The 19,751-nt window shown below is 54.6% G+C and overlaps 1 protein-coding gene across 2 annotated transcripts; it reads right to left on the reverse strand.

Annotated features, from left to right (window-relative positions):
• Nucleotides 1–698: 698 nt before the first annotated feature.
• On the reverse strand, nucleotides 699–19,200 carry bpnt1 (bisphosphate nucleotidase 1). Of its 2 annotated transcripts, none has more exons than XM_069199174.1 (9): nucleotides 19,077–19,200; nucleotides 12,475–12,622; nucleotides 9,833–9,937; nucleotides 9,494–9,601; nucleotides 3,797–3,845; nucleotides 2,248–2,339; nucleotides 1,893–2,090; nucleotides 1,655–1,760; nucleotides 699–1,576 (listed from the first exon to the last, which is right to left on the reverse strand). In XM_069199174.1, exons 2-9 carry the CDS (start codon nucleotides 12,589–12,591, stop codon nucleotides 1,425–1,427), a joined length of 927 nt encoding a protein of 308 aa, XP_069055275.1. In that variant the 5' UTR covers nucleotides 12,592–12,622; nucleotides 19,077–19,200; the 3' UTR covers nucleotides 699–1,424. The 2 variants fall into 2 exon arrangements, with proteins under 2 accessions (XP_069055275.1, XP_069055274.1); XM_069199173.1 differs by having other exon boundaries at nucleotides 12,475–12,602; nucleotides 19,077–19,198.
• Nucleotides 19,201–19,751: the final 551 nt, after the last annotated feature.

Genomic DNA, 19,751 nt, shown 5'->3' on the forward strand with positions numbered 1-19,751 from the left:
AGACAGTCACTCCACTGCTCTGTCCTGTAGGGGAGAGAGACAGTCACTCCACTGCTCTGTCCTGTAGGGGAGAGAGACAGTCACCCCACTGCTCTGTCCTGTAGGGGAGAGAGACAGTCACCCCACTGCTCTGTCCTGTAGGAGAGAGAGACAGTCACCCCACTGCTCTGTCCTGTAGGAGAGAGAGACAGTCACCCCACTGCTCTGTCCTGTAGGGGAGAGATACAGTCACCCCACTGCTCTGTCTTGTAGGGGGAGAGATACAGTCACTCCACTGCTCTGTCCTGTAGGGGGAGAGAGACAGTCACCCCACTGCTCTGTCCTGTAGGGGAGAGATACAGTCACTCCACTGCTCTGTCCTGTAGGGGAGAGAGACAGTCACCCCACTGCTCTGTCCTGTAGGGGGGAGAGACAGTCACCCCACTGCTCTGTCCTGTAGGGGGGAGATACAGTCACCCCACTGCTCTGTCCTGTAGGGGAGAGAGACAGTCACCCCACTGCTCTGTCCTGTAGGGGAGAGAGACAGTCACCCCACTGCTCTGTCCTGTAGGGGAGAGAGACAGTCACCCCACTGCTCTGTCCTGTAGGGGAGAGATACAGCTTTTCTCCAGCTATTACTATTGAGCAACTTTACTACGAAACTTTTATTCAGCAAGTGGCAAAAGCAATGAAACACATCCCGAAACAAAAATAATGAATTATTCCTGTAAACAAATTTGGTCCTTTATTAACATAAAAGTTCAATCAGCGAGAGCAGGCAGATTCCAGAAGGTGCACATGAAATTATCATAATCATTAAAGTCACAGTGTCTTCTGTTGCTGTGAAGGAGGATGAGAATAAGGGACTGTTCTCAGTCAAGAAAGGGGTACAGGTCCTGCAGACACATTCTGCCTCGAGCCAGGGGCACCAGGGGACCAGACAGGGGTGGAGGTCAGAGGGGTCAGGCGTAGGGCCCAGGGCTCAGTGACAGCGGTCAGTCAAGGGAGAAGGGGTCAGGGGTCAGGCCCAGGGTTCAGTGACAGTGGTCAGTCAAGGGAGAAGGGGTCAGGTGTCGGGCCCAGGGCTGAGTGACAGCAGTCAGTCAAGGGAGAAGGGGTCAGGGGTCAGGCCCAGGGTTCAGTGACAGTGGTCAGTCAAGGGAGAAGGGGTCAGGTGTCAGGCCCAGGGCTCAGTGAAGTGACAGTGGTCAGTCAGGGGAGAAGGGGTCAGGGGTCAGGCCCAGGGCTCAGTGAAGTGACAGTGGTCAGTCAAGGGAGAAGGGCTCAGGGGTCAGGCCCAGGGCTCAGTGAAGTGACAGTGGTCAGTCAAGGGAGAAGGGGTCAGGGGTCAGGCCCAGGGATCAGTGAAGTGACAGTTGTCAGTCAGGGGAGAAGTGGTCAGGGGTCAGGGGTCAGGGCTAGGGCCCAGGGCTCAGTGACAGCGGTCAGTCAGAGAGCAGTGCTTTCTTGACAGCCTCCGGCACACGGCTGGTGTAGTACTCGTGGTTCCGCAGGGTGGCCAGCACCCCCGTAGAATTCATGTGCTTCACGTGGCGGTCGTACCGATACGCTTTGCCATGGATATCGGTCAGCTTCCCTACAGAGGGAGAGAGAGGGGTCAGCACTGAGCTGAGGGCCGAGGGCCAGGAAGACGCAAACAGCAGACGTGTCTCACCCCCCACGGCGTGCAGGATGGCCTCAGGGGCGCAGGTGTCCCACTTCTTACATCCCGGACTGGCAAACACATAGGCAGAGGCCTTGCCCTCCACCAGCTGGATAATCTGCAGAGAGGCAGGGAGAAGAGGCTTCTACACACAGGCACCAGACTCAGAGAGGTCAGGGCGAGGGAGGGGCTCAGAGAGGGTCGTGACTCCTCCCACAGTGGAAATAGAGCTCCGCCCCCGGCACCTCACCTTGTTTCCTGCCCCGCCCACTCTGATCACATCATGCGGCTGCATGGCTTGGACACACTCCGTCACCAGCTTGTTGCTATGGGAACGGGTCGTTGTGATGATGCGCTGCCCTCCCGGCACCTCCTGCAGCTGGAAACCGAAAGAGCCCAATCCCAGCATGCCCCACAGTGTCCGCCCGAGCGCAGCTCCTGGGCCCAGCTACAGGGAGAAGGAAGGGCACGGGGATCAGGGTGGGGAAGAGACAGGAGATGATCACAGCAGAGCACTGCAACAGTGAGAGAGACCGGTGGGTGTGTCTTCCTCTGGCTGGAACGCTGCGAGTATCTATCTGGAGCCCCCAGAGCAGCTGCTGTACCTGATAGTTGTAGAAGGGCTGGTTGATCACTCCAGCGATGGCTGTCCCATTGTATGCAATACCAATCAGCACGGTCACGTGATCCAGGAGTCCTGGAACACAGTGTAACATCATCACGTCAAGTGAAGGATCCCTCACCCACCCTGCTCGAACCCTTCTCACCCAGAGTGCACCCACCCTGCTCGAACCCTTCTCACCCAGAGTGCACCCACCCTGCTCGAACCCTTCTCACCCGGACTGCACCCACCCTGCTCGAACCCTTCTCACCCGGACTGCACCCACCCTGCTCGAACCCTTCTCACCCAGACTGTAGGCACTCTGCTCGAACCCTTCTCATCCGGACTTGTCAAGGCTTGTCAAGTGTAGTCTAGTATAGTGTTGTGTATTGTTGTGTATTGCTGTGTTTCCAGGTTGTAGAGAATGGGTGTGTAGTGTTGTGTATTGTTGTGTTTCCAGGTTGTAGAGAACAGGTGTGTATTGTTGTGTATTGCTGTGTTTCCAGGTTGTAGAGAATGGGTGTAGTGTTGTGTATTGCTGTGTTTCCAGGTTGTAGAGAACGGGTGTGTAGTGTTGTGTATTGTTGAGTTTCCAGGTTGTAGAGAACGGGTGTGTATTGTTGTGTATTGCTGTGTTTCCAGGTTGTAGAGAACGGGTGTGTATTGTTGTGTATTGCTGAGTTTCCAGGTTGAAGAGAACGGGTGTGTAGTGTTGTGTATTGCTGTGTTTCCAAGTTGAAGAGAACGGGTGTGTAGTGGTGTGTATTGCTGTGTTTCCAGGTTGTAGAGAACGGGTGTGTATTGTTGTGTATTGCTGTGTTTCCAGGTTGTAGAGAACGGGTGTGTATTGTTGTGTATTGCTGTGCTTCCAGGTTGTAGAGAACGGGTGTGTATTGTTGTGTATTGCTGTGCTTCCAGGTTGTAGAGAACGGGTGTGTAGTGGTGTGTATTGCTGTGTTTCCAGGTTGTAGAGAACGGGTGTGTATTGTTGTGTATTGCTGTGTTTCCAGGTTGTAGAGACAGCTGTGCTCTTATTGTGTGTGTCGAGACAAGGGGGCACAGTGTCCTCTCCCCCCCCTGCCCTGGGCTCTGATCACAGCACTAGAGCTCACTGCAGCACAGCAGGGACTGGAGGAGACAGCGAGGAGACCCCAGCACCCCAATCACAGACCCCAGTCTTCACTCCCACCAGGGCTCCCCCAGACACAGGCTTTCAGCCCCAGTCATGCCTGAACGTCACTATTCCACTCCTGACACGCAGACAGACTGGATCTTTCACCAGCTTTTCACCAGCTCTCTTCACCAGGAGCACGCAGCACACCGGTCTCACAGAAACCTGCAGAGACACACTCAGGCTCCTGACAGCTGCTGACTGCAGGCACGGCCAGGGAGACTGGAGTCCGCCCCTGTTCTGCTGCAGGTCCAGTCTGGTCCGGATAACGTCCCCGTGAATGCCCTGGGTCTCCACAGCTCGCAGGCGCAGTGGGTGATGATGAATACTGTCCTCTCCAGGAGAGGCGCTATATAAATAAGAGCTGATGGATCCAACTTACCCTCAGTGTACTCCTTGGTGCCATCCAGAGGATCAACCCACACCACCAGCTGAGAGAGAGAACTGGAGTGAAACTGCTGTACTCTACAGCACACTGTTCCCCTCTCTCACTCTCTCACACCGCTGTACTCTACAGCACACTGTTCCCCTCTCTCACTCTCTCACACCGCTGTACTCTACAGCACACTGTTCCCCTCTCTCACTCTCTCACACCGCTGTACTCTACAGCACACTGTTCCCCTCTCTCACTCTCTCACACCGCTGTACTCTACAGCACACTGTTCCCCTCTCTCACTCTCTCACACCGCTGTACTCTACAGCACACTGTTCCCCTCTCTCACTCTCTCACTCCGCTGTACTCTACAGCACACTGTTCCCCTCTCTCACTCTCTCACACCGCTGTACTCTACAGCACACCGTTCCCCTCTCTCACTCTCTCACACCGCTGTACTCTACAGCACACTGTTCCCCTCTCTCACTCTCTCACACTCCTGTACTCTACAGCACACTGTTCCCCTCTCTCACTCTCTCACACCGCTGTACTCTACAGCACACTGTTCCCCTCTCTCACTCTCTCACACCGCTGTACTCTACAGCACACTGTTCCCCTCTCTCACTCTCTCACACCGCTGTACTCTACAGCACACTGTTCCCCTCTCTCACTCTCTCACACCGCTGTACTCTACAGCACACCGTTCCCCTCTCTCACTCTCTCACTCCGCTGTACTCTACAGCACACTGTTCCCCTCTCTCACTCTCTCACACTGCTGTACTCTACAGCACACTGTTCCCCTCTCTCACTCTCTCACACCGCTGTACTCTACAGCACACTGTTCCCCTCTCTCACTCTCTCACACCTCTGTACTCTACAGCACACCGTTCCCCTCTCTCACTCTCTCACACCGCTGTACTCTACAGCACACTGTTCCCCTCTCTCACTCTCTCACACCGCTGTACTCTACAGCACACTGTTCCCCTCTCACTCTCTCACACCGCTGTACTCTACAGCACACCGTTCCCCTCTCTCACTCTCTCACACCGCTGTACTCTACAGCACACTGTTCCCCTCTCTCACTCTCTCACACCGCTGTACTCTACAGCACACTGTTCCCCTCTCACTCTCTCACACCGCTGTACTCTACAGCACACTGTTCCCCTCTCTCACTCTCTCACACCGCTGTACTCTACAGCACACTGTTCCCCTCTCTCACTCTCTCACACCGCTGTACTCTACAGCACACTGTTCCCCTCTCTCACTCTCTCACACCGCTGTACTCTACAGCACACTGTTCCCCTCTCTCACTCTCTCACACCGCTGTACTCTACAGCACACTGTTCCCCTCTCTCACTCTCTCACACCGCTGTACTCTACAGCACACTGTTCCCCTCTCTCACTCTCTCACACCGCTGTACTCTACAGCACACTGTTCCCCTCTCTCACTCTCTCACACCTCTGTACTCTACAGCACACTGTTCCCCTCTCTCACTCTCTCACACCGCTGTACTCTACAGCACACTGTTCCCCTCTCTCACTCTCTCACTCCGCTGTACTCTACAGCACACTGTTCCCCTCTCTCACTCTCTCACACCGCTGTACTCTACAGCACACCGTTCCCCTCTCTCACTCTCTCACTCCGCTGTACTCTACAGCACACTGTTCCCCTCTCTCACTCTCTCACACCGCTGTACTCTACAGCACACTGTTCCTCTCTCTCACTCTCTCACACCGCTGTACTCTACAGCACACCGTTCCCCTCTCTCACTCTCTCACACCGCTGTACTCTACAGCACACTGTTCCCCTCTCTCACTCTCTCACTCTGCTGTACTCTACAGCACACCGTTCCCCTCTCTCACTCTCTCACTCCGCTGTACTCTACAGCACACTGTTCCCCTCTCTCACTCTCTCACACCGCTGTACTCTACAGCACACCGTTCCCCTCTCTCACTCTCTCACACCGCTGTACTCTACAGCACACCGTTCCCCTCTCTCACTCTCTCACACCGCTGTACTCTACAGCACACTGTTCCCCTCTCTCACTCTCTCACACCGCTGTACTCTACAGCACACTGTTCCCCTCTCTCACTCTCTCACACCGCTGTACTCTACAGCACACTGTTCCCCTCTCTCACTCTCTCACACCGCTGTACTCTACAGCACACTGTTCCCCTCTCTCACTCTCTCACACCGCTGTACTCTACAGCACACCGTTCCCCTCTCTCACTCTCTCACACCGCTGTACTCTACAGCACACTGTTCCCCTCTCTCACTCTCTCACACCGCTGTACTCTACAGCACACTGTTCCCCTCTCTCACTCTCTCACACCGCTGTACTCTACAGCACACTGTTCCCCTCTCTCACTCTCTCACACCGCTGTACTCTACAGCACACTGTTCCCCTCTCTCACTCTCTCACACCGCTGTACTCTACAGCACACTGTTCCCCTCTCTCACACCGCTGTACTCTACAGCACACCGTTCCCCTCTCTCACTCTCTCACACCGCTGTACTCTACAGCACACTGTTCCCCTCTCTCACACCGCTGTACTCTACAGCACACCGTTCCCCTCTCTCACTCTCTCACACCGCTGTACTCTACAGCACACCGTTCCCCTCTCTCACTCTCTCACACCGCTGTACTCTACAGCACACCGTTCCCCTCTCTCACTCTCTCACACCGCTGTACTCTACAGCACACCGTTCCCCTCTCTCACTCTCTCACACCGCTGTACTCTACAGCACACCGTTCCCCTCTCTCACTCTCTCACACCGCTGTACTCTACAGCACACTGTTCCCCTCTCACTCTCTCACACCTCTGTACTCTACAGCACACTGTTCCCCTCTCTCACTCTCTCACACCGCTGTACTCTACAGCACACTGTTCCCCTCTCTCACTCTCTCACACCGCTGTACTCTACAGCACACTGTTCCCCTCTCTCACTCTCTCACACCGCTGTACTCTACAGCACACTGTTCCCCTCTCTCACTCTCTCACACCGCTGTACTCTACAGCACACTGTTCCCCTCTCTCACTCTCTCACACCGCTGTACTCTACAGCACACTGTTCCCCTCTCTCACTCTCTCACTCCGCTGTACTCTACAGCACACTGTTCCCCTCTCTCACTCTCTCACACTCCTGTACTCTACAGCACACTGTTCCCCTCTCTCACTCTCTCACACCGCTGTACTCTACAGCACACTGTTCCCCTCTCTCACTCTCTCACACCGCTGTACTCTACAGCACACTGTTCCCCTCTCTCACTCTCTCACACCGCTGTACTCTACAGCACACTGTTCCTCTCTCTCACTCTCTCACACCGCTGTACTCTACAGCACACTGTTCCCCTCTCTCACTCTCTCACACCGCTGTACTCTACAGCACACCGTTCCCCTCTCTCACTCTCTCACACCGCTGTACTCTACAGCACACTGTTCCCCTCTCTCACTCTCTCACACTCCTGTACTCTACAGCACACTGTTCCCCTCTCTCACTCTCTCACACCGCTGTACTCTACAGCACACTGTTCCCCTCTCTCACTCTCTCACACCGCTGTACTCTACAGCACACTGTTCCCCTCTCTCACTCTCTCACACCGCTGTACTCTACAGCACACTGTTCCCCTCTCTCACTCTCTCACACCGCTGTACTCTACAGCACACTGTTCCCCTCTCTCACTCTCTCACACCGCTGTACTCTACAGCACACCGTTCCCCTCTCTCACTCTCTCACTCTGCTGTACTCTACAGCACACTGTTCCCCTCTCTCACTCTCTCACACCGCTGTACTCTACAGCACACTGTTCCCCTCTCTCACTCTCTCACACCGCTGTACTCTACAGCACACTGTTCCCCTCTCTCACTCTCTCACACCGCTGTACTCTACAGCACACTGTTCCCCTCTCTCACTCTCTCACACCGCTGTACTCTACAGCACACTGTTCCCCTCTCACTCTCTCACACCGCTGTACTCTACAGCACACTGTTCCCCTCTCTCACTCTCTCACACCGCTGTACTCTACAGCACACTGTTCCCCTCTCTCACTCTCTCACACCGCTGTACTCTACAGCACACTGTTCCCCTCTCTCACTCTCTCACACCGCTGTACTCTACAGCACACTGTTCCCCTCTCACTCTCTCACACCGCTGTACTCTACAGCACACTGTTCCCCTCTCTCACTCTCTCACACCGCTGTACTCTACAGCACACTGTTCCCCTCTCTCACTCTCTCACACCGCTGTACTCTACAGCACACTGTTCCCCTCTCTCACTCTCTCACACCGCTGTACTCTACAGCACACTGTTCCCCTCTCTCACTCTCTCACACCGCTGTACTCTACAGCACACTGTTCCCCTCTCACTCTCTCACACCGCTGTACTCTACAGCACACTGTTCCCCTCTCTCACTCTCTCACACCGCTGTACTCTACAGCACACTGTTCCCCTCTCTCACTCTCTCACACCGCTGTACTCTACAGCACACCGTTCCCCTCTCTCACTCTCTCACACCTCTGTACTCTACAGCACACTGTTCCCCTCTCTCACTCTCTCACACCGCTGTACTCTACAGCACACTGTTCCCCTCTCTCACTCTCTCACACCGCTGTACTCTACAGCACACTGTTCCCCTCTCTCACTCTCTCACACCGCTGTACTCTACAGCACACTGTTCCCCTCTCTCACTCTCTCACACCGCTGTACTCTACAGCACACTGTTCCCCTCTCTCACTCTCTCACACTCCTGTACTCTACAGCGCACTGTTCCCCTCTCTCACTCTCTCACACTCCTGTACTCTACAGCACACTGTTCCCCTCTCTCACTCTCTCACACTCCTGTACTCTACAGCGCACTGTTCCCCTCTCTCACTCTCTCACACCGCTGTACTCTACAGCACACTGTTCCTCTCTCTCACTCTCTCACACCGCTGTACTCTACAGCACACTGTTCCCCTCTCTCACTCTCTCACACCGCTGTACTCTACAGCACACTGTTCCCCTCTCTCACTCTCTCACACCGCTGTACTCTACAGCACACTGTTCCCCTCTCTCACTCTCTCACACCGCTGTACTCTACAGCACACTGTTCCCCTCTCTCACTCTCTCACTCTGCTGTACTCTACAGCACACTGTTCCCCTCTCTCACACCGCTGTACTCTACAGCACACTGTTCCCCTCTCTCACTCTCTCACACCGCTGTACTCTACAGCACACTGTTCCCCTCTCTCACTCTCTCACACCGCTGTACTCTACAGCACACTGTTCCCCTCTCTCACTCTCTCACACCGCTGTACTCTACAGCACACTGTTCCCCTCTCTCACTCTCTCACACCGCTGTACTCTACAGCACACCGTTCCCCTCTCTCACTCTCTCACACCGCTGTACTCTACAGCACACTGTTCCCCTCTCACTCTCTCACACCGCTGTACTCTACAGCACACTGTTCCCCTCTCTCACTCTCTCACACCGCTGTACTCTACAGCACACCGTTCCCCTCTCTCACTCTCTCACACCGCTGTACTCTACAGCACACTGTTCCCCTCTCTCACTCTCTCACACCGCTGTACTCTACAGCACACTGTTCCCCTCTCTCACTCTCTCACACCTCTGTACTCTACAGCACACCGTTCCCCTCTCTCACTCTCTCACACTGCTGTACTCTACAGCGCACTGTTCTAAGCCAGGGTCTCTCACTCTCACCTCCTCCTCTCTCAGGCCGCTGTACTCTGCAGGACAGTGTTTCTTCAGGACCTCCTCAGACTGCCTGCTCTCAATCAGGTCCTCCTCCACCTCCTCAGGAGGAAGATCCTGGACAGATGGAGAGAGAGGCAGAGTTTTATGGTTTTATCTGATTCTACGCGTCAAACCTTCACCAGATTAATCTGGAATCACAATTACTCTGAAGTCATTTGGCTGATCAGACAGAGGTGAGGCAGAGAGATCAGTCACTGGGAGACAGAGATCGGATCAGCAGAGACTCATACAGAGAGTGATGAAAAAAGAATACATTAATATACACTAATAGGCAGACGGACTGACCTCCTCTCCGATGATGGTGATGGTGGGGAAACTACGAGACAGCGAGGCGACGATACTCTTCTGAACCAGTCGATCAGCCTGAGTCTGCAGGTCACTGGCCCCAGTCTGAGAGGACAACAGCAGGAGCACAGCTGTCTGATCAGTCCGCACATAACAGGATTTTCAAAGCAGGACAGCAGCTAACTGCCCCAGTCTGATAGGACAGCAGCTACCTGCCCCAGTCTGAGAGGACAGCAGCTACCTGCCCCAGTCTGAGAGGACAGCAGCTACCTGCCCCAGTCTGAGAGGACAAGCAGCTACCTGCCCCAGTCTGGGAGGACAGCAGCTACCTGCCCCAGTCTGGCAGGACAGCAGCTACCTGCCCCAGTCTGGGAGGACAAGCAGCTACCTGCCCCAGTCTGAGAGGACAAGCAGCTACCTGCCCCAGTCTGATAGGACAGCAGCTAACTGCCCCAGTCTGATAGGACAGCAGCTAACTGCCCCAGTCTGGGAGGACAGCAGCTACCTGCCCCAGTCTGGGAGGACAGCAGCTACCTGCCGCCGTCTGATAGGACAGCAGCTAACTGCCCCAGTCTGGGAGGACAGCAGCTAACTGCCCCAGTCTGGGAGGACAGCAGCTACCTGCCCCAGTCTGGGAGGACAGCAGCTACCTGCCCCAGTCTGGGAGGACAGCAGCTACCTGCCCCAGTCTGATAGGACAGCAGCTAACTGCCCAAGTCTGATCGAACAAGCAGCTGCCTGCCCCAGTCTGGCAAGACAGCAGCTAACTGCCCCAGTCTGATAGGACAGCAGCTAACTGCCCCAGTCTTGCAGGACAGCAGCTAACTGCCCCAGTCTGATAGGACCAGCTAACTGCCCCAGTCTGGCAGGACAGCAGCTAACTGCCCCAGTCTGATAGGACAAGCAGCTACCTGCCCCAGTCTGACAGGAGGCAAGACAACAGCTAACTGCCCCAGTCTGGCAGGACAACAGCTAAAGATGAGCTACAATGACTTAAACACACAATTAACAATGATAAATCTTAAGTAAAGGATCAAGGCACATAACACAGACATGGGGAGAAAGAAAAAAAGATATCCATCCAGTTGATAGAATGATCCATTCTCTCATCTTGAAAGTGTTTTATCCAGTACGGGGTGTGTGGGGAGACCGAGCCTGTGCTGCCAAGCAAGGCAGGAGACACAGGGCACACACACTCGCACACACTCTCGCACACACTCTCGCACACACTCTCGCACACACTCTCGCACACACTCTCGCACACACTCTCGCACACACTCACACTCTCGCACACACTCTCGCACCAGGGTCACGTCTACCTGAAGCCAGCATGTCTTTGGACTGCAGGAGGAAACCCATGCAAACACAGGGAGAACATACAAACTCCACACAGACAGCACCCAGGAACTGAATCCAGGGCTCCAGCACTGTACGGCTACAATGCGAACAACTTACCAATACAATTGTAACAAATACCTTCATTTTGTGGAATTTAGACAGAAGATCTACAATTCATTTTTTCCACACCAAAGACCTTCCTTAATCCCTGGTTCCCTCTCCCATTCCCCCTCCCAAATCCCTCGTTCCCTCTCTCATTCCCCCTTCAAAATCCCTGGTTCCCTCTCCCATTCCCCCTCCCAAATCCCTCCTTCCCTCTCCCATTCCCCCTCCCCAAATCCCTTCCTCCCTTTCTCCTCCCTCCTTCCCTGTCACTCTCCCATTCCAAATCTCTCTGAGCTCTACAGGGACACTGAGCCCTGATTAACAGCCTTACTGCAACCTGCTGTAAATGAAAGGACACCTTAGGACACAGCCGACTTGGATTTCGGAAGGTAAGGTCTTGTTTCACTGCTTTGTCAAGAATTCAGGAGATAACATGACTGCAGCCAGGTTCATTTGTTTGCCCGGGTTGCAACTGTGATCAGAGCCATTGGCACGGATTCAATCCGCTTCTTGTCTGGGCTGGAATGGCCACACAGGAAGCAGGTGCCCGTGGTGATGTCACTGTGTCAGGCACACACGCACACACACACACAGACACACACACACACAATGTCTGAGGTTCTCCACCTCTGTCCCATCACACAGCTCCTGCCTGATGACGTCACAGATCGAGTATCTCTGCACGATCACTGGAAAGTGATCCACACAGGAAGGAGGAAGATACAGACACGAGCAGCGAGATGCTACACACGACAAGAGACATGAGTCTTTGTGGGGATCCTGATGTGTCCTCATCAAGACAATGTGGAGAAGCAACTGAACCTCAAACTAAAAGCTTGGTGACAGAGCAGTGATCCAGTGATCCTCTACCGCTACAACACACTAGAATACAATAACCTCAATTAGAGCACCGCGTCCAGTTTTGGTCATCATACCATGAAAATGATAACACCAGAAAGAGTTCAGAGAACAGCAACAATGACTGCTGGTCTCGGAGGACAGCAGAATACCGACAATTTGTACTGCTGTTGAGAACAGAGGAGATTGAGAGATCGAATTCAATTCAGGAGATCTTTCCAGGAAGTTTCCAGGTTTACCGAAGCTAAATGGGAGTCCATTAACAATGAGAGTGGGAACACACGTGTGTCATGTACCGCGGGCTCTGACAGCTGTGACGGCCTGTGTCCTCTCCCTCTCACCTTCTCCACGATGCCCAGATCTCCACTGTGCAGCACCTTGCGCACGATGCTGCCGGCTCTCTCCGCCACCATGAAGGCCGAGGCCACCACCCGCATCACTGCCGGACTGGACGCCATCCTGAGACACACTGAGAGACAGCCAGGTCAGCTGGAGAGGAGGGCGGCAGGAGGAAAGATCATCTTCAGCAGCACACAGGGACACTGCACAGAGCTGACAATGCAGCACAGGACACTGCACAGAGCTGACACCGCAGTACAGGACACTGCACAGAGCTGACACAGCAGTACAGGACACTGCACAGAGCTGACACCACAGTACAGGGACACTGCACAGAGCTGACACCGCAGTACAGGGACACTGCACAGAGCTGACACCACAGTACAGGACACTGCACAGAGCTGACACCGCAGTACAGGGACACTGCACAGAGCTGACACCACAGTACAGGACACTGCACAGAGCTGACACCACAGAACAGGACACTGCACAGAGCTGACACCGCAGTACAGGGACACTGCACAGAGCTGACACCACAGTACAGGGACACTGAACAGAGCTGACACCACAGTACAGGACACTGCACAGAGCTGGCACCGCAGTACAGGGACACTGGACAGAGCTGACACCGCAGCACAGGGACACTGCACAGAGCTGACACCGCAGTACAGGGACACTGCACAGAGCTGACACCGCAGTACAGGACACTGCACAGAGCTGACACCGCAGTACAGGACACTGCACAGAGCTGACACCACAGTACAGGGACACTGCACAGAGCTGACACCGCAGTACAGGGACACTGCACAGAGCTGACACCACAGTACAGGACACTGCACAGAGCTGACACCGCAGTACAGGGACACTGCACAGAGCTGACACCACAGTACAGGACACTGCACAGAGCTGACACCACAGAACAGGACACTGCACAGAGCTGACACCGCAGTATAGGGACACTGCACAGAGCTGACACCGCAGTACAGGGACACTGCACAGAGCTGACACCACAGTACAGGACACTGCACAGAGCTGACACCGCAGCACAGGGACACTGCACAGAGCTGACACCGCAGTACAGGGACACTGCACAGAGCTGACACCGCAGTACAGGACACTGCACAGAGCCGGCACCACAGTACAGGACACTGCACAGAGCTGACACCGCAGTACAGGACACTGCACAGAGCTGGCACCGCAGTACAGGGACACTGCACAGAGCTGACACCGCAGTACAGGACACTGCACAGAGCTGGCACCGCAGTACAGGGACACTGCACAGAGCTGACACCACAGTACGGGACACTGCACAGAGCTGACACCGCAGCACAGGGACACTGCACAGAGCTGACACCGCAGTACAGGGACACTGCACAGAGCTGACACCGCAGTACAGGACACTGCACAGAGCCGGCACCACAGTACAGGACACTGCACAGAGCTGACACCGCAGTACAGGACACTGCACAGAGCTGGCACCGCAGTACAGGGACACTGCACAGAGCTGACACCGCAGTACAGGACACTGCACAGAGCTGGCACCGCAGTACAGGGACACTGCACAGAGCTGACACCACAGTACGGGACACTGCACAGAGCTGACACCGCAGTACGGGACACTGCACAGAGCTGGCACCACAGTACGGGACACTGCACAGAGCTGACACCACAGCACGGGACACTGCACAGAGCTGACACCACAGTACAGGACACTGCACAGAGCTGACACCGCAGTACAGGGACACTGCACAGAGCTGACACCACAGTACGGGACACTGCACAGAGCTGGCACCACAGTACAGGACACTGCACAGAGCTGACACCGCAGTACAGGGACACTGCACAGAGCTGACACCACAGTACGGGACACTGCACAGAGCTGACACCGCAGTACGGGACACTGCACAGAGCTGGCACCACAGTACAGGACACTGCACAGAGCTGACACCACAGCACAGGACACTGCACAGAGCTGACACCACAGTACAGGACACTGCACAGAGCTGACACCGCAGTACAGGGACACTGCACAGAGCTGACACCACAGTACGGGACACTGCACAGAGCTGGCACCACAGTACAGGACACTGCACAGAGCTGACACCGCAGTACAGGGACACTGCACAGAGCTGACACCACAGTACGGGACACTGCACAGAGCTGACACCGCAGTACAGGACACTGCACAGAGCTGACAACGCAGTACAGGACACTGCACAGAGCTGACAATGCAGCACAGGACACTGCACAGAGCTGACACCGCAGTACAGGACACTGCACAGAGCTGACAATGCAGCACAGGACACTGCACAGAGCTGACAACGCAGTACAGGACACTGCACAGAGCTGGCACCGCAGTACAGGGACACTGCACAGAGCTGACACCACAGAACAGGACACTGCACAGAGCTGACACCACAGAACAGGACACTGCACAGAGCTGACACCGCAGTACAGGGACACTGCACAGAGCTGACACCGCAGTACAGGACACTGCACAGAGCTGGCACCGCAGTACAGGGACACTGCACAGAGCTGACACCGCAGTACAGGGACACTGCACAGAGCTGGCACCGCAGTACAGGACACTGCACAGAGCTGACACCGCAGTACAGGGACACTGCACAGAGCTGACAATGCAGCACAGGACACTGCACAGAGCTGACACCGCAGTACAGGACACTGCACAGAGCTGACACCGCAGTACAGGGACACTGCACAGAGCTGACACCGCAGTACAGGGACACTGCACAGAGCTGACACCGCAGTACAGGACACTGCACAGAGCTGGCACCGCAGTACAGGGACACTGCACAGAGCTGACACCGCAGTACAGGGACACTGCACAGAGCTGACACCGCAGTACAGGACACTGCACAGAGCTGACACCGCAGTACAGGACACTGCACAGAGCTGACACCGCAGTACAGGGACACTGCACAGAGCTGACAATGCAGCACAGGACACTGCACAGAGCTGACACCGCAGTACAGGACACTGCACAGAGCTGACAATGCAGCACAGGACACTGCACAGAGCTGACAACGCAGTACAGGACACTGCACAGAGCTGGCACCGCAGTACAGGGACACTGCACAGAGCTGACACCGCAGTACAGGGACACTGCACAGAGCTGACACCACAGAACAGGACACTGCACAGAGCTGACACCGCAGTACAGGGACACTGCACAGAGCTGACACCACAGTACAGGACACTGCACAGAGCTGGCACCGCAGTACAGGGACACTGCACAGAGCTGACAACGCAGCACAGGGACACTGCACAGAGCTGACACCGCAGTACAGGACACTGCACAGAGCTGACACCACAGCACAGGACACTGCACAGAGCTGGCACCACAGTACAGGACACTGCACAGAGCTGGCACCGCAGTACAGGGACACTGCACAGAGCTGGCACCACAGTACAGGGACACTGCACAGAGCTGACACCACAGCACAGGACACTGCACAGAGCTGGCACCACAGTACAGGACACTGCACAGAGCTGGCACCGCAGTACAGGGACACTGCACAGAGCTGGCACCACAGTACAGGGACACTGCACAGAGCTGGCACCACAGTACAGGACACTGCACAGAGCTGACACCACAGTACAGGACACTGCACAGAGCTGACACCACAGTACAGGACACTGCACAGAGCTGGCACCGCAGTACAGGACACTGCACAGAGCTGGCACCGCAGTACAGGACACTGCACAGAGCTGACACCGCAGTACAGGGACACTGCACAGAGCTGACACCACAGTACAGGGACACTGCACAGAGCTGACAACGCAGTACAGGACACTGCACAGAGCCGGCACCGCAGTACAGGACACTGCACAGAGCTGACACCGCAGTACAGGACACTGCACAGAGCTGACACCGCAGTACAGGGACACTGCACAGAGCTGGCACCGCAGTACAGGGACACTGCACAGAGCTGACACCGCAGTACAGGACACTGCACAGAGCTGACACCGCAGTACAGGACACTGCACAGAGCTGACACCACAGTACAGGACACTGCACAGAGCTGACACCACAGAACAGGACACTGCACAGAGCTGACACCGCAGTACAGGGACACTGCACAGAGCTGACACCGCAGTACAGGACACTGCACAGAGCTGACACCGCAGTACAGGGACACTGCACAGAGCTGACACCGCAGTACAGGGACACTGCACAGAGCTGACACCACAGAACAGGACACTGCACAGAGCTGACACCGCAGTACAGGACACTGCACAGAGCTGACACCGCAGTACAGGACACTGCACAGAGCTGGCACCGCAGTACAGGGACACTGCACAGAGCTGACACCGCAGTACAGGACACTGCACAGAGCTGACACCGCAGTACAGGGACACTGCACAGAGCTGACACCGCAGTACAGGACACTGCACAGAGCTGACACCGCAGTACAGGACACTGCACAGAGCTGGCACCACAGTACAGGACACTGCACAGAGCTGACACCACAGTACAGGACACTGCACAGAGCTGACACCGCAGTACAGGACACTGCACAGAGCTGACACCGCAGTACAGGGACACTGCACAGAGCTGACACCGCAGTACAGGACACTGCACAGAGCTGACACCGCAGTACAGGACACTGCACAGAGCTGACACCGCAGTACAGGGACACTGCACAGAGCTGACACCGCAGTACAGGACACTGCACAGAGCCGGCACCACAGTACGGGACACTGCACAGAGCTGACACCGCAGTACAGGACACTGCACAGAGCTGGCAGACAGTATAGTGACCTTGGGTGTGAGGTTTAAATCTATTGTGGTGAAATCGGTGATTTGCAATCACAGTATAGTGATGATTACACACTGACCACAGCACCTCCTGTTTCTCAATGGTGTGTGTGTGTGTCCGTCAGTGGAACCCCACAGACACACAGCTCTGAGCTGCTCCTGACTGCACACACAGGAGACACACTGTCTACAGCAGAGACACAGCTCTGAGCTGCTCCTGACTCCACACACAGCAGACACACTGTCTCCAGCAGACACACAGCTCTGAGCTGCTCCTGACTGCACACACAGGAGACACACTGTCTACAGCAGAGACACAGCGCTGACCTGCTCTTGACTGCACACACAGGAGACACACTGTCTACAGCAGAGACACAGCTCTGAGCTGCTCCTGACTGCACACACAGGAGACACACTGTCTCCAGCAGAGACACAGCTCTGAGCTGCTCCTGACTGCACACACAGGAGACACACTGTCTACAGCAGAGACACAGCGCTGACCTGCTCCTGACTGCACACACAGGAGACACACTGTCTACAGCAGAGACACAGCGCTGACCTGCTCCTGACTGCACACACAGGAGACACACTGTGACACACTGTCTACAGCAGAGACACAGCTCTGAGCTGCTCCTGACTACATTAGGAATTAGTTTCTTTTTTCATTTCACGCACACTGTTGGCATAGACCACCATTTAGATCTGAAATGTCTCCCACCAACCCATTTCCTAAACTATCTGTTAAAAGTTTCAGAAGAAACAGAAATAATCCTGTTCAGACAGGTGAATTGAGAACGACAGGGGGTCACAGTCAAGATATTCCAGCATCACTGCAAGTTCTGATCTAATCCACCTGGTGAGCATGAGATCGGGCTTCATTCCTGGGGTTCTGTCAGACTTGTCTCTGACTCCTGTGACACTCGACTACTGTCAGCCTTGTGTCTTCAGTGACCATAGCTCTCAGACACCTGGAGGGACTGATCTCTTCTGAATTGTTCAACAAACGATTAGCTTTCTAACACTCGTACGGCATGTTTTCTCAGGTCCTTACAGCCAATTACTCGAATCATTCCCATCGTTAAAGGTACAGTCGCCTATAAACACCCCAGAGCCTCGTTAGAACTACAACCGACTACAACTACAATGAGTTAAATAATCATACCAGGTCTGTAACAGAGAGCTCAGGAAGTCCAGTGCAGAACACTCCTCGCCCTCCAGAAGCCCTGACCCGACCTGTCGGCACAGCGCAGAGACCCGGTTTAACACAGACTGTGTTCACACTGCCTGGACCTCCTGAGACCCTCCAGACACTTCAAACTGAGAAACTCCGTAAAAACACTGGAGGTTTTAAGGACGAAAAGGAGGTAAAACCACAGTTGAGTTATTTTACATTTTATGTAAAAATCAGTTTTTGCATTATAGAAACTTTAAGCAAATCAAGATAGACCACGTAAATGTCTTGAGGGGTTTCCTGTACTTTTACAGGTCCAGCACTGTGTGCGTAGTTGTGTCGGACTGACGACTGTATTTAGTATCTGAAAACGGATTGACTCTGGACGTTGGACAGGTGCGCTGTAGCCACGGAGCTTCTCGCTGGCCATCCCGGGCAGCTGGGCACCAGGAGCAGTGACCCCTGCCGAGAGGGCCGCCCGGCGTGCGCTCCGCCTGGAGGTAACAGGTCAACACCTACTGCCTTCAGGTCCACCGGACCTGCTCAACACCTTATCACACTACTTCGGCACCGCAGTGTATCTATTTCACGGTGACACCGCGCTATCCCACAGTAATCGCGCTGTCCTGTGGGTGTGAATAAGGAAAACTCACCGAGTTTGCAGACTGCAGTTAGAGACTTGACAAAGGGAGCCGATCGATGCTGATCCAGGAGAGTCCGGGCTGTTAGTGCCGGGAGCGGCACTCACAGCCACAGTCTTAGTTCCCAGCCGGAAACTGTACCGAAGGGGACTGCGCAATCACACACCAGCTTCCCGTCACTTCTCCGGGTCCTAATGTTAAAAGTGTCACTGCAAATCTCGCAGCAGCTGTCGGTACTGTATATTTCTATTTTCGACGGACATCGAGTCTTAGTGTTTGTTACAATTGCCTTAATAATTAAAAAAAGAATATCCCGTACATGAGACAGGATAAAAATAAAATCTGTTACAAACCAAAGAGACTATTCGGATCATCTAGCCTTTCTGTATTGAGAAATTAATCGATCCCTCTCACCCATCAGTTTCTGGGATGAAGCAGGGTATCGGCTTCAACAACACAGTAGAATAAACCGTTCCATACTTCCACAACCCGTTGTGTGAACAAGTGCCACCTGTTCTCACTTTTAAATATACAGTAACTCTCCTGTGTCTGCTGTAGACAGTGTGTCTCCTGTGTGTGTAGTCAGGAGCAGCTCAGAGCTGTGTCTCTGCTGTAGACAGTGTGTCTCCTGTGTGTGTAGTTAGGAGCAGCTCAGAGCTGTGTCTCTGCTGGAGACAGTGTGTCTCC

Source organism: Lepisosteus oculatus, chromosome 2 (genome assembly GCF_040954835.1).
Source record: "Lepisosteus oculatus isolate fLepOcu1 chromosome 2, fLepOcu1.hap2, whole genome shotgun sequence".
Classification (NCBI taxonomy): domain Eukaryota; kingdom Metazoa; phylum Chordata; class Actinopteri; order Semionotiformes; family Lepisosteidae; genus Lepisosteus; species Lepisosteus oculatus.

Coding starts and splice junctions, on each gene's coding strand:
- bpnt1 (XM_069199174.1), bottom strand. CDS start 12,591: ATGGCGTCCAGTCCGGCAGTGATGCGGGTGGTGGCCTCGGCCTTCATG. Junction 2,340..3,796: donor CACCAAGGAGTACACTGAGG/GTAAGTTGGATC, acceptor ACTGTGTTCCAG/GACTCCTGGATCACGTGACC. Junction 1,577..1,654: donor CATCCTGCACGCCGTGGGGG/GTGAGACACGTC, acceptor CTCCCTCTGTAG/GGAAGCTGACCGATATCCAT.